The sequence below is a fragment of the Lampetra fluviatilis genome, unplaced genomic scaffold (genome assembly GCF_964198595.1).
Source record: "Lampetra fluviatilis unplaced genomic scaffold, kcLamFluv1.1 SCAFFOLD_910, whole genome shotgun sequence".
Lineage (NCBI taxonomy): Eukaryota > Metazoa > Chordata > Hyperoartia > Petromyzontiformes > Petromyzontidae > Lampetra > Lampetra fluviatilis.
This window is the reverse complement of record NW_027621370.1, coordinates 24,948-39,626: the sequence shown is the minus strand read 5'-3', so window position 1 is coordinate 39,626 and position 14,679 is coordinate 24,948. Positions and strand designations below refer to the sequence as shown.

At 57.3% G+C, this 14,679-nt stretch overlaps 1 protein-coding gene across 1 annotated transcript in view; it reads right to left on the bottom strand.

Annotated features, from left to right (window-relative positions):
* Nucleotides 1-1,048: 1,048 nt before the first annotated feature.
* LOC144955151 (uncharacterized) overlaps nucleotides 1,049-14,679 on the bottom strand; it is a gene marked incomplete at its 5' end in the record, with an annotated part of 37,485 nt that continues 23,854 nt past the window's right edge. The window contains 2 exons of the mRNA XM_078885474.1: nucleotides 1,049-1,229; nucleotides 6,717-6,842. Of these exons, the coding sequence (XP_078741600.1) occupies nucleotides 1,077-1,229; nucleotides 6,717-6,842 (279 nt within the window). The remainder of the gene's footprint in view (nucleotides 1,230-6,716; nucleotides 6,843-14,679) is intronic.

Here is a 14,679-nt window from a genome sequence, read left to right as displayed (position 1 = left end):
TGTGGTGTGTGTGGTGTGTGTGGTGTGTGTGTGGTGTGTGTGTGTGGTGTGTGTGGTGTGTGTGGTGTGTGTGGTGTGTGTGTGGTGTGTGTGTGGTGTGTTGTGGTGTGTGTGTGTGGTGTGTGTGTGTGTGGTGTGTGTGTGGTGTGTGTGTGTGGTGTGTGTGTGTGTGTGGTGTGTGTGGTGTGTGTGGTGTGTGTGGTGTGTGTGGTGTGTGTGGTGTGTGTGTGTGTGTGTGTGTGTGTGTGTGGTGTGTGTGGTGTGTGTGGTGTGTGTGTGTGGTGTGTGTGGTGTGTGGTGTGTGTGTGTGTGTGTGGTGTGTGTGGTGTGTGTGTGTGTGGTGTGTGTGGTGTGTGTGTGTGGTGTGTGTGTGTGTGGTGTGTGTGGTGGTGTGTGTGTGGTGTGTGTGTGGTGTGTGTGTGGTGTGTGGTGTGTGTGGTGTGTGTGTGTGGTGTGTGTGTGGTGTGTGTGGTGTGTGTGTGTGTGTGGTGTGTGTGGTGTGTGTGTGTGGTGTGTGTGTGTGTGGTGTGTGTGTGGTGTGTGTGGTGTGTGTGTGTGGTGTGTGTGGTGTGTGTGTGTGTGTGTGGTGTGTGTGTGTGTGTGGTGTGTGTGTGTGTGTGTGTGTGGTGTGTGGTGTGTGTGTGTGTGGTGTGTGTGTGTGTGTGGTGTGTGTGGTGTGTGTGTGGTGTGTGTGGTGTGTGTGTGTGTGTGTGTGTGTGGTGTGTGTGTGGTGTGTGGTGTGTGTGTGTGGTGTGTGTGGTGTGTGTGGTGTGTGTGTGTGGTGTGTGTGTGTGTGGTGTGTGCGGTGTGTGTGTGTGTGTGTGTGTGTGTGGTGTGTGTGTGGTGTGTGTGGTGTGTGTGTGGTGTGTGTGTGGTGTGTGTGGTGTGTGGTGTGTGTGGTGTGTGTGTGTGTGTGTGGTGTGTGTGTGGTGTGTGTGGTGTGTGTGTGTGTGTGTGGTGTGTGTTGCCTGTGTGCGTGGTGTGTGTTGCCTGTGTGTGTGTGCGTGGTGTGTGTTGCCTGCGTGGTGTGTGTGCGTGGTGTGTGTTGCCTGCGTGCGTGCGTCGCAAGTGGCGTGTCACCTGCGACTGGGCGGCGGCTTGTAGTACTGCACCGTGGGTCGTGCCGAGCGTCGCGACGAAGCCGCCGTCTCCTCCTCCTCCTCACCGCCACCGCCTCTCCTCCTCCCGGCGACCGACCCGCGCCCCACCGCGCCGTGCCGACCGGCGACCTGCCGCGCACGCAAACCACGGCCGCAAGCACGGGGTCAACCTCAACCGGCGAGGACGACGACGACAACGACGACCGCCATTCGCCGAACGTCACCACGGCGCTTGTGCCGGGCTAGGTGCACGTTGAGGCCACGTGAAGGTGACGGGGCAGGCCAGAGGTCGCAAACGGGTACCCGATACCCGTACCCTACCTGATACCCGGCTACCCGTTCCCGGCCGGGTATGGGTACGGGTACCCGTTTGCGACACTGGTGCGGCCGGGTACGGGTACGGGTAGGCCGTGAGTCACTGGTGACTCACCGTTTGTCACTCATTTCGGGTAGGGTACGGGTACGGGTAGGGAACGGGTACCGTACCCGGCCGGGTACGGGTAGGGTACGGGTAGGGTACGGGTAAGGAATCAAAACCCGTTTGCGACCTCGTGGGTCGAATGACTGAGATGAGTGGCCGATGCACCACCTGTGACCCCCCTAACTGTGCGCTAAGCCTCAACCACGCACACAACAACAACCGCCATTCGCCACTAAGTGGCGGTGACGTCACCAAGGCGCCTGTGCCAGGCTAGGTGCACGTTGAGGCCACGTGAAGTGTCGAACGCCCGCTGGCAGGAGGTCACGGGGCAGACCCAGCAGGTGCCACGGGTCGACTGACTGAGATGACCGAGATGACTGGCTGATGCACCACCTGTGCCCCCTACTGTACCAACTTGCTGTGCTTTAGCCACCCGGCGCTCCGCTCGTTGTTGTGAGCATCGCTCCTCCGCCCTCCGTTGTTGTTGGAGGGCGACTGCCTCCAACTGCCCAGTAGCGTCCTTCACGAGCCTCCTCCACAGAGGCCGATCTTGACACCGCTGGTACCAGTCATCGGCAAGTCCACTCAGCTCCACATCCTCCTGTACCACATCACTCCATCTCTTCTCTAGCCCGTGCCGCGCCCGTTTAGCCCCCTCGATCCGGCCGAACAAAAGCCGTTTAGGCACGCGGTGGCTGGGCATGCGGGCTACATGACCCAGCCAACGCAGCCACAATCAAAGACAAAGATTCCCCGTGATGCCTCAACGCACTGTTGGGGCAAGCGCCGTTAGCGGAGCAGCGCCTATGAAGGCCGGCGTGGCACACGAGGGGGTGGGTGGCTGGTTGGCCAGCACCGCGCCCGGCCACCTTTGTCTCCCCAGTCACACGGCACAGCAGCAGAAGCCCGTGCCATTGTGGGCGGCCGTGGAGATCGCTGCATTCCGTCAATCCGCGGCTCCGGCGTGGAAGTGGCACGAGCGTCGGATGAGCCGATTTTGAACGAGTAGACGGGGGCTCAGATCCGTGCTCGCACCACCGCCACCAAGGGCTTCATACTCTTAGTTTTTTGGTAAAGTCACGTGGGTAGAAAATCAAATAAACGCCCTCCCCGTCCTTCACATCGTTGCCTCACAGTCCACAGCCCGCCCCCACACTCACCATGGCCCCCTCACTCCATCCCCAGCAACGGTATAATTCCTCGTTACAGCCATCTCTGAGACACAGCTAAGCGGTTGTGGTGCTTTCGCTACATTGTCCCCATCCGAAGAAGGACGCTTGTGTGTCGCCCGAAACGTCGCGATTTCATTGAGTTGTTTTCATTGATTTGATTTCATTGTTTTACCTACGTGACTTTACCGAAAGAACCTCAGAGTATGAGCGAGAGACACATTCTTAGGTTTTTTCGGTCAAGTCACGTAGGTGAAAAATGGAATTCAAATTGATAAAAGTAATAATATGAATAAAATAATTTAAAAAATCACGACGTTTCGGAGGCAACACAAGTCTCCGTCATCAGGTGGGACCGTCACAGCCAGATTGACTGTATCAAGTGAAGCAAAATTCCAAGAGACGAGCTCTTAAATACAAGTTAAGGGGTAGGGGCTTATCTGAATGTGGTAGCCAATGAATGGAACGTGTTGGGGGTGGAGTGGGCGGGGCTAAAAGAGAACATTCTAGATTTGAAGCTTTCGTGACTGCAATGATTCATATTCTTACAGTTTTTTCGGTAAAGTTACGTAGGTAAAAAAATAATTAAAATTAATAAAAGTAAAATAAAAATGAAATAAAAATCACGACGTTTCGGAGGCAACACAAGCGTCCTTCTTCAGGTGGAACCGTCACAGCCAGATTTGCCAAGGGGTTTTGCGAGGCGAGCTCACTCAACTCAATTAACTCCCTTTTCGTGTTTTGCTTCTAAGCCTCGCGCCGTTATTAGCCTTGAACCCTAATGATCAACTGCTCGCCAATGGAATCGAACTCTCCCTCTCTGCCATTGATTGGAAACAAACGCGCAGCGTTCTCATTGGTCGCTTTTGGCCCCCACCCCCCCATATCCTACCCACCCTACCCCCCCCACCCTACCCCACCCACCCTACCCACCCCCCACCCTACCCCACCCTACCCCCCCACCCTACCCACCCTACCCCCCCCCACCCTACCCACCCCCCACCCTACCCACCCCCCACCCTACCCCCCCCCACCCTACCCCACCCTACCCCCCCACCCTACCCACCCTACCCCCCCCCACCCTACCCCCCCCCCACCCTACCCACCCCCCACCCTACCCCCCCCACCCTACCCCACCCACCCCCCACCCTACCCCCCCCACCCTAACCCCCCACCCTACCCCCCCCACCCTACCCCCCCCCACCCCACCCACCCTACTCATTCATTCAGACGCTGTCTTTCCGACAGACCTGTTCTTCACCTGAGGACGGCTGCTTGCGTTGTGGCCGAAACGTCGTGAGAATTGTATTTTATTATGTTTTATTTTTATTATTTTATTATTTCCCTTCTACGTGACTTTACCGAAAGAACCAAGAAGATGAATCCCTGCAGTCACGAAAGAAGCTTTAAATCGAAATTTTATTATGTTTTATTTTTATTATTTTATTACTTCCCTTCTACGTGACTTTACCTAAAGAACCAAGAAGATGAATCCCTGCTGCAGTCACGAAAGAAGCTTTAAATTGAAATTTGAGGCTAAAGCTGTCAAGCAGATGGGAGAGAACAAAGATAGGGAGCTTCCACAGATTCCTGCTGCTGAGATTTACAAACATGGAGGATGACGCCTCTACTAGGACACACGCACTCCCTCGTGGCCCGGATCTGGGATGACTAAGACCTTGCCAAACGAGCTGAATGGTTCCAGATTAGAAGTTTTCGTGACTGCAAGGATCCACACTCTTTGGTTCTTTCGGTAAAGTCACGTGGGTAGAGAAAAAATGAAATAAAATAAAGAGAAAATAAAAAAGTGAAAATAAGTAAATAAAATCATATTATTGGTTCTTTCGGTAAAGTCACGTAGGTAGAGAAAAAATGAAATAAAAAATAAATAAAAAAGTTAAAATAAGTAAATTAAATCATATTCTTGGTTCTTTCGGTAAAGTCACGTAGAGGGGAAATTGTTTTATATTTATATTTTTATTATTTTATTACTTCCCTTCTACGTGACTTTACCGAAAAAACCAAGAAGATGAATCCCTGCTGCAGTCACGAAAGCTTTAAATCGAAATTTTATTATTTTATTTTTGTTATTTTATTATTTCCCTTCTACGTGACTTTACCGAAAGAACCAAGAAGATGAATCCCTGCAGTCACGAAATAAGCTTTAAATCAAAATTTAAATTAAATCACTTTCATTTATTTTCACTGTTTTTTAATCTTTTTCCATTTATTTTTTCTTTACCTACGTGACTTCACCGAAAGCACCAAAGAGGATCAACTGAAAGATGCCATCATTGTCACCGTCTTCAAAGAAGGCGACGTGTCAGACTTCGACGACTACAGAATGAACCTCTCTTCTTGGCCGCCGCTTAGAAAAATACTGTCACGAATCCGACTAAACACACTTCTGACAATTGTTTTTTACCCTTCTATCTGGCAACAAAACTGACACCTTTTTTACAAGGAGTCATGTTTGCATAGACCACAATACCTGCAGTCATAATGCAAAAAAAACACAACTCTGATAATGTATGCACTGTCCTTGAGGTTCCAATGGTGTAAATGCTTAACCCCGAGCTCTCATACTCTGATGGTGCATTGTCTTTGAGTTGTGCGCCTTTTGGCGTCATCTGGTCCAACACCATGTGAGACTAGGCTCTAAGGAAAGCTGTCTCGGGTGTGGACCAATCAATTTCAAGGACAGTGCATACATTATCAGAGTTATGTTTTTTGTTTGCATTATGACTGCAGGTATTGCGGTCTATGCAAAAATGACTCCTCGTAAAAAAAGGTGTCAGTTTTGTTGCCAGATAGAAGGGTAAAAAAAACCAATTATCATATTTTTTACTGACAAATGAGGTTCCAATGGTGTAAAGACTTCTGACACTTGCTTATAAACTCCTTCCTGGCATCTCTGTACAGGTGGTTGGCTGTGCAGGTGCTTTGCGTACGCCGGTCGCACAGCGGGGGTGGTGGCGGGGGGGGGGAGCAGAGGTCGCAACCGGGTACCCGATACCCGTACCCTACCCGATACCCGGCTACCCGTACCCGGCCAGGTACGGGTACCCGTTTGCGATCCTGGTGCGGCCGGGTACGGGTAAGGAATCAAAACCCGTATGCGACCTCTGGTTGGTGGGTGAGTGAGTGGGTGCGTGGGTGAGTGGGTGGGTGGGTGGGTGAGTGGGTGGGTGGGTGGGTGGGTGAGTGGGTGGGTGGGTGGGTGAGTGAGTGAGTGGGTGGGTGAGTGAGTGGGTGGGTGAGTGAGTGAGTGGGTGGGTGAGTGGGTGGGTGGGTGAGTGAGTGGGTGAGTGGGTGGGTGAGTGAGTGAGTGGGTGAGTGGGTGGGTGGGTGAGTGGGTGAGTGGGTGGGTGGGTGAGTGGGTGGGTGGGTGGGTGAGTGAGTGGGTGGGTGGGTGGGTGGGTGAGTGGGTGGGTGGGTGGGTGAGTGGGTGGGTGGGTGGGTGGGTGGGTGAGTGGGTGGGTGGGTGAGTGAGTGGGTGGGTGAGTGAGTGAGTGGGTGAGTGGGTGAGTGGGTGGGTGGGTGAGTGGGTGGGTGGGTGGGTGAGTGGGTGGGTGGGTGGGTGGGTGAGTGGGTGGGTGGGTGGGTGAGTGAGTGGGTGGGTGAGTGGGTGGGTGGGTGAGTGAGTGGGTGAGTGGGTGGGTGAGTGAGTGAGTAGCTGAATTAGTGGGTGAGTGGGTGGGTGAGTGAGTGGGAGAGTTTGCGACCCTGGTGCGGCCGGGTACGGGTAGGCCGTGAGTCACTGGTGAGTCGCCGTTTGTCACTCATTTCCCAACGTCTTGTCTCTTCTCACAATTCAAGATCCTAGAACCAACCCACCCGCGCCTGCAACATGGCTTCATCCCAGAGGTCGCAATCGGGTACCCGATACCCGTACCCTACCCGTACCCGGCCGGATACGGGTAGGGTACGGCCGGGTACGGGTACCCGTTTGCGACCCTGGTGCGGCCGGGTACGGGTACGGGTAAGGAATCAAAACCCGTGTGCGACCACTGTGGTGGATCTCACCTGGGCCCCCGTGATGAGCGGCTTGATGTTCTTGATGAGCACCTCCTCGTAGTTTCCGTAGTCGGCGAACATGACGACGGCCGTGGGCTGGGTGGGGTGCATGTCATGCACCACGGCGTGGTAGTACTGCAGGCAGGCGGAGGCACGGCACGGGGTCACGCACACGCCACGCACGCCACCCTCACCACCCTAGCCACCCTCATCAGCATCACCACACTCACCACCCTCGCCACACTCACCACCCTCGCCACACTCACCACCCTCGCCACCCTCACCATGAACACCACACTCACCACACTCACCACCCTCGCCACCCTCACCACACTCACCACCCTCACCACCCTCGCCACACTCACCACCCTCACCACCCTCACCATGCACACCACACTCACCACACTCACCACCCTCGCCACCCTCACCACCCTCGTCACGCTCACCACCCTCACCACCCTCTCCACCCTCGCCACACTCACCACCCTCACCACACACACCACCCTCGCCACACTCACCACCCTCGCCACACTCACCACCCTCACCACACTCACCACCCTCGCCACACTCACCACCCTCACCACACTCACCACCCTCGCCACACTCACCACCCTCGCCACACTCACCACCCTCACCACACTCACCACCCTCGCCACCCTCATCAGCATCACCACACTCACCACCCTCGCCACCCTCACCACCCTCGCCACACTCACCACCCTCATCAGCATCACCATGCACACCACACTCACCACACTCACCACCCTCGCCACCCTCACCACCCTCACCACACACACCACCCTCACCACCCTCACCATGCACACCACACTCACCACACTCACCACCCTCGCCACCCTCACCACCCTCACCACACTCACCACCTTCTCCACCCTCACCACCCTAGCCACCCTCATCAGCATCACCACACTCACCACCCTCGCCACACTCACCACCCTCGCCACACTCACCACCCTCGCCACACTCACCACCCTCACCACCACCACACTCACCATGCACACCACCCTCGCCACCCTCACCACCATCACCACCCTCACCACCATCACCACCCTCACCACACTCACCACCCTCACCACCCTCACCACCACCACCATCACCACCCTCACCACACTCACCACACTCACCATGCACACCACACACACCACACACACCACCCTCACCACACACACCATGCACACCACCCTCACCACACACACCATGCACACCACCCTCACCACACACACCACCCTCACCAACCTCACCACACACACCACCCTCACCACACTCACCACCCTCTCCACCCTCACCACCCTCACCACACTCACCACCCTCTCCACCCTCACCACACTCACCACCCTCTCCACCCTCACAACCCTCTCCACCCTCTCCACCCTCACCACACACACCACCCTCACCACCCTCACCACACTCACCACCCTCTCCACCCTCACCACCCTCACCACCCTCGTCACACTCACCACCCTCTCCACCCTCACCACACTCACCACCCTCTCCACCCTCACCACACACACCACCCTCACCACCCTCACCATGCACACCACACTCACCACACTCACCACCCTCACCACCCTCGCCACCCTCACCACCCTCGTCACGCTCACCACCCTCGCCACACTCACCACCCTCACCACCCTCACCATGCACGCCACCCTCACCACCCTCGCCACCCTCACCACCCTCACCACGCACGCCACCCTCACCACCCTCGCCACCCTCACCACCCTCACCACCCTCACCATGCACGCCACTCTCACCACCCTCGCCACCCTCACCACCCTCGCCACCCTCACCACGCACGCCACCCTCACCACCCTCGCCACCCTCACCACCCTCACCACGCACGCCACCCTCACCACCCTCGCCACCCTCACCACCCTCGCCACCCTCACCACCCTCACCACCCTCACCACCCTCACCACCCTCACCATCACCACCATCACCACCATCACCACCCTCTCCACACTCACCACACTCACCATGCACACCACCCTCGCCACCCTCACCACCACCATCACCACCATCACCACCCTCACCACCATCACCACCCTCACCACACTCACCACCCTCACCAACCTTCACCACCCTCACCACCCTCACCACCCTCACCACCACCACCATCACCACCATCACCACCCTCACCACACTCACCATGCACACCACCCTCGCCACCCTCACCACCATCACCACCATCACCACCCTCACCACCCTCACCACCCTCACCATCACCACCATCACCACCATCACCACCCTCACCACACTCACCACACTCACCACCCTCACCACCACCACCATCACCACCATCACCACCCTCACCACACTCACCACCCTCACCACCCTCACCACACACACCACCCTCACCACACACACCACCCTCACCACCCTCACCACACTCACCACCCTCACCACCCTCACCATACACACCACCCTCACCACCCTCAACACACTCACCACCCTCACCACCCTCACCACCCTCACCACACACACCACCCTCACCAACCTCACCACACACACCACCCTCACCACCCTCACCACCCTCACCATCCTCACCACCACCACCATCACCACCATCACCACCACCATCACCACACACAACAACAACAACAACCGCCATTCGCCACTAAGTGGCGGTGACGTCACCACGACGCTTGTGCCAGGCCATGTGCACCCTGAGGCCACGTGAAGTGTCGAACGCCCGCTGGCAGGAGGTCACGGGGCAGACCCAGGTACCACGGGTCGACTGACCGAGATGACCGAGATGACTGGCTGATGCACCACCTGTGCCCCCTACTGTGCCAACTTGCTGTGCTTTAGCCACCCGGCGCTCCGCTCATTGTTGTGAGCGTCGCTCCTCCGCCCTCCGTTGTTGTTGGAGGGCGACTGCCTCCAACTGCCCAGTAGCGTCCTTCACGAGCCTCCTCCACTGAGGCCGATCTTGACACCGCTGGTACCAGTCATCGGCAAGTCCACTCAGCTCCACGTCCTCCTGTACTACATCACTCCATCTCTTCTCTAGCCCGTGCCGCGCCCGTTTAGCCCCCTCGATCCGGCCGAACAAAAGCTGTTTAGGCATGCGGTGGCTGGGCATGCGGGCTACATGACCCAGCCAACGCAGCCTTGCCTGCCGGAGGAGCTCACTGATGGGACTTTGCCCAGATCTTTCAAGGACTTGTGAGCTCCTCACACAATCCAGCCTGGTTAAACCCAGGATGGATCGTAGGCAGGCCAGCCTAAATGTTTCCAACCGGCGAAGATGCTCCACTAGGGGGGTCCACGTTTCGCAAGCGTAGAGAAGGGAGGGAATGACCGTGGCCGAGAAGACCTGAAGCTTCGTGCGGAGCGACAGACCAGGTAGCTTCCACACAGCGTTACGCAACCGATGAAAAGATATTGCCGCTCGACTGATTCGGAGTGAGACCTCTGCTGATAAACTGGAGCCGGTCATAAGCACACTGCCCAGGTATGGGAAACTCTCCACTCTCTCCACAACTGCCCCATCACCGATTGGGAGTTGTGGGGGTGGAGTGCCCGATGGTACAAAATACCCAGGCAGGTGCTTAGTTTTGGTGGGGCTGATGGTAAGGCCCCACCTCTTAGTGGCACGCTCCATCACCACACACACCACACTCACCACACTCACCACACTCACCACCCTCACCACCATCACCACCACCACCACCATCACCACACACACCACCCTCACCACCCCTCACCACCCCCTCACCACCCTCACCACCCTCACCACCACCACCATCACCACCATCACCACACACACCACACTCACCACACTCACCACACTCACCATCCATACCACCCTCGCCACCCTCACCACCATCACCACCATCACCACCATCACCACCCTCTCCACCACCACCATCACCACCATCACCACCCTCACCACCATCACCACCCTCTCCACCATCACCACCATCACCACCCTCACCACCCCTCACCACCCCTCACCACACACACCACACTCACCACCATCACCACCATCACCACACACACCACACTCACCACACTCACCATCCACACCACCCTCGCCACCCTCACCACCATCACCACCATCACCACCCTCACCACCCTCACCACTACCACCATCACCACCATCACCACCCTCACCACACTCACCACCCTCACCACCCTCACCACACACACCACCCTCACCACCCTCACCACCCTCACCACACTCACCACCTTCACCACCCTCACCACACACACCACCCTCACCAACCTCACCACCCTCACCACCCTCACCACCCTCACCACACACACCACCCTCACCAACCTCACCACACACACCACCCTCAAAACCCTCACCACCCTCACCACACACACCACCCTCACCACCCTCACCAACCTAACCACCCTCACCACCCTCACCACCCTCACCACACACACCACCCTCACCAACCTCACCACACACACCACCCTCACCACCCTCACCACACACACACCACCCTCACCACCCTCACCACCCTCACCACACACACCACCCTCACCAACCTCACCACACACACCACCCTCACCACCCTCACCACACTCACCACACTCACCACCCTCACCACCCTCACCACCACCACCACCATCACCACCATCACCACCCTCACCACCCTCACCACACACACCACCCTCACCACCCTCACCACACACACCACCCTCACCACCCTCACCACCCTCACAACACACACCACCCTCACCACCCTCACCACACACACCACCCTCACCACCCTCACCACACTCACCACACTCACCACCCTCACCACCCTCACCACCCTCACCACCACCACCATCACCACCATCACCACCCTCACCACCCTCACCACAATCACCACCCTCACCACCCTCACCACACACACCACCCTCACCACACACACCACCCTCACCACCCTCACCACACTCACCACCCTCACCACCATCACCACCACCACCACCATCACCACACACACCACCCTCACCACCCCTCACCACCCCCTCACCACCCTCACCACCCTCACCACCACCACCATCACCACCATCACCACCATCACCACACACACCACACTCACCACACTCACCATCCATACCACCCTCGCCACCCTCACCACCATCACCACCATCACCACCATCACCACCCTCTCCACCACCACCATCACCACCATCACCACCCTCACCACCATCACCACCCTCTCCACCATCACCACCATCACCACCCTCACCACCCCTCACCACCCCTCACCACACACACCACACTCACCACCATCACCACCATCACCACACACACCACACTCACCACACTCACCATCCACACCACCCTCGCCACCCTCACCACCATCACCACCATCACCACCCTCACCACCCTCACCACTACCACCATCACCACCATCACCACCCTCACCACACTCACCACCCTCACCACCCTCACCACACACACCACCCTCACCACCCTCACCACCCTCACCACACTCACCACCTTCACCACCCTCACCACACACACCACCCTCACCAACCTCACCACCCTCACCACCCTCACCACCCTCACCACACACACCACCCTCACCAACCTCACCACACACACCACCCTCAAAACCCTCACCACCCTCACCACACACACCACCCTCACCACCCTCACCAACCTAACCACCCTCACCACCCTCACCACCCTCACCACACACACCACCCTCACCAACCTCACCACACACACCACCCTCACCACCCTCACCACACACACACCACCCTCACCACCCTCACCACCCTCACCACACACACCACCCTCACCAACCTCACCACACACACCACCCTCACCACCCTCACCACACTCACCACACTCACCACCCTCACCACCCTCACCACCACCACCACCATCACCACCATCACCACCCTCACCACCCTCACCACACACACCACCCTCACCACCCTCACCACACACACCACCCTCACCACCCTCACCACCCTCACAACACACACCACCCTCACCACCCTCACCACACACACCACCCTCACCACCCTCACCACACTCACCACACTCACCACCCTCACCACCCTCACCACCCTCACCACCACCACCATCACCACCATCACCACCCTCACCACCCTCACCACAATCACCACCCTCACCACCCTCACCACACACACCACCCTCACCACACACACCACCCTCACCACCCTCACCACACTCACCACCCTCACCACACACACCACCCTCACCACCCTCACCACACACACCACCCTCACCACCCTCACCAACCTCACCACCCTCACCACCCTCACCACACACACCACCCTCACCACCCTCACCAACCTCACCACCCTCACCACCCTCACCACACACACCACCCTCACCAACCTCACCACCCTCACCACCCACACCACCCTCACCACACACACCACCCTCACCAACCTCACCATTCACACCACCCTCACCACCCTCACCACACACACCACCCTCACCACCCTCACCAACCTCACCACCCTCACCACCCTCACCACACACAGCACCCTCACCAACCTCACCACACACACCACCCTCACCACCACCACCACCATCACCACCCTCACCACCCTCACCACACTCACCACCCTCACCACCCTCACCACCACCACACTCACCACCCTCACCACCACCACCACCATCACCACCCTCACCACACTCACCACACTCACCACCCTCACCACCACCACCCTCACCACCCTCACCACACTCACCACCCTCACCACGCTCACCACACACACCATGCACACCACCCTCACCACACACACCACCCTCACCACCCTCACCACACTCACCACCCTCACCACCACCACCATCACCACCATCACCACCCTCACCACACTCAGCACACTCACCATGCACACTACCCTCGCCACGCACGCCACCCACAACACCCTCACCACCATCACCACCCTCACCACTCTCACCACCGCTACCACCACCGCCACCACCGCCACCACCCTCACCACCCTCACCACGGTGGTGGCGGTGGTGGCGGAGGTGGTAGTGGTGGTGGTGGCGGTGGTGATGACGGTGGCAGCGGTGGTAGCGGTGGTGGTGGTGCTAGCGAAGGGGCATTGCGTTTGTCGTTTTGTTTTTGCGTCCACGTGGAGGGGGGGGCGGTGGACACCTCGCCACTCGTCCACAAATGTCATCTCGCGTTGCCGCTCAAGCGAGCGGTGGTGGTGGTGGGGGGCCAGAGCGCTAGGGGGGAGTAGCAGGGAAGGGGGTGGGAGACGGGAAATCTGACGTGTTGACGCCGGGTGCTGGCTTTAAGTCACCGGTGCGTGACCATCATAACTCCTCGAACTAAACTAAAAACTATTTCGCTTTTTGCCCGGCGAGCTTGTTAGCGACCGAGCGTCGGCTCTCAGCGGGAAGCTCGTGGCTTGTCGTCGCGCGGAAACATCTCGCCACGGAGAGAGAGAGAACTCCAAATATACAGCAGCAGGCATTGTTAGGGTCGGGATCGAACCCACGACCTTCTGAATACCAGGCGAGGCAGTCAACATCTCCTAGCCACCGTGATGATGATGAGAGAGAGACACGCAAACTCCAAATATACAGCAGCAGGTGTCAGGGTCGGGATCGAACCCACGACCTTCTGAATACCAGGCGAGGTAGTTAACATCTCCTAGCCACCGCGGCGCCCCAACATTAAGAACGATAACCACGTCCTTTACCTCCTAACAACAAAAAATTAACCCGTAAAAACAAAGTTTTTCACTATAAATCCTTTATATGCGTGTTCAATGGGCCACAACCCAGCCCACATTGGTCTTTGAAACGGGTGGCTAGAGTCCTCTCGTCCTCTGGCTTGAGATGGCTGCCACCTATGGGTCAGATGATTGCCTGCCACCATTAAGCAATTGGTAATTACATATTTTTTTAAAAAATCCTAAAAAGTGGAACATTTTGGAAAAAAAAATTTCACTAAAATAAATTGTCACGCACAACGAGTCTGTGTGCAAAAATGTCAGCTCGATT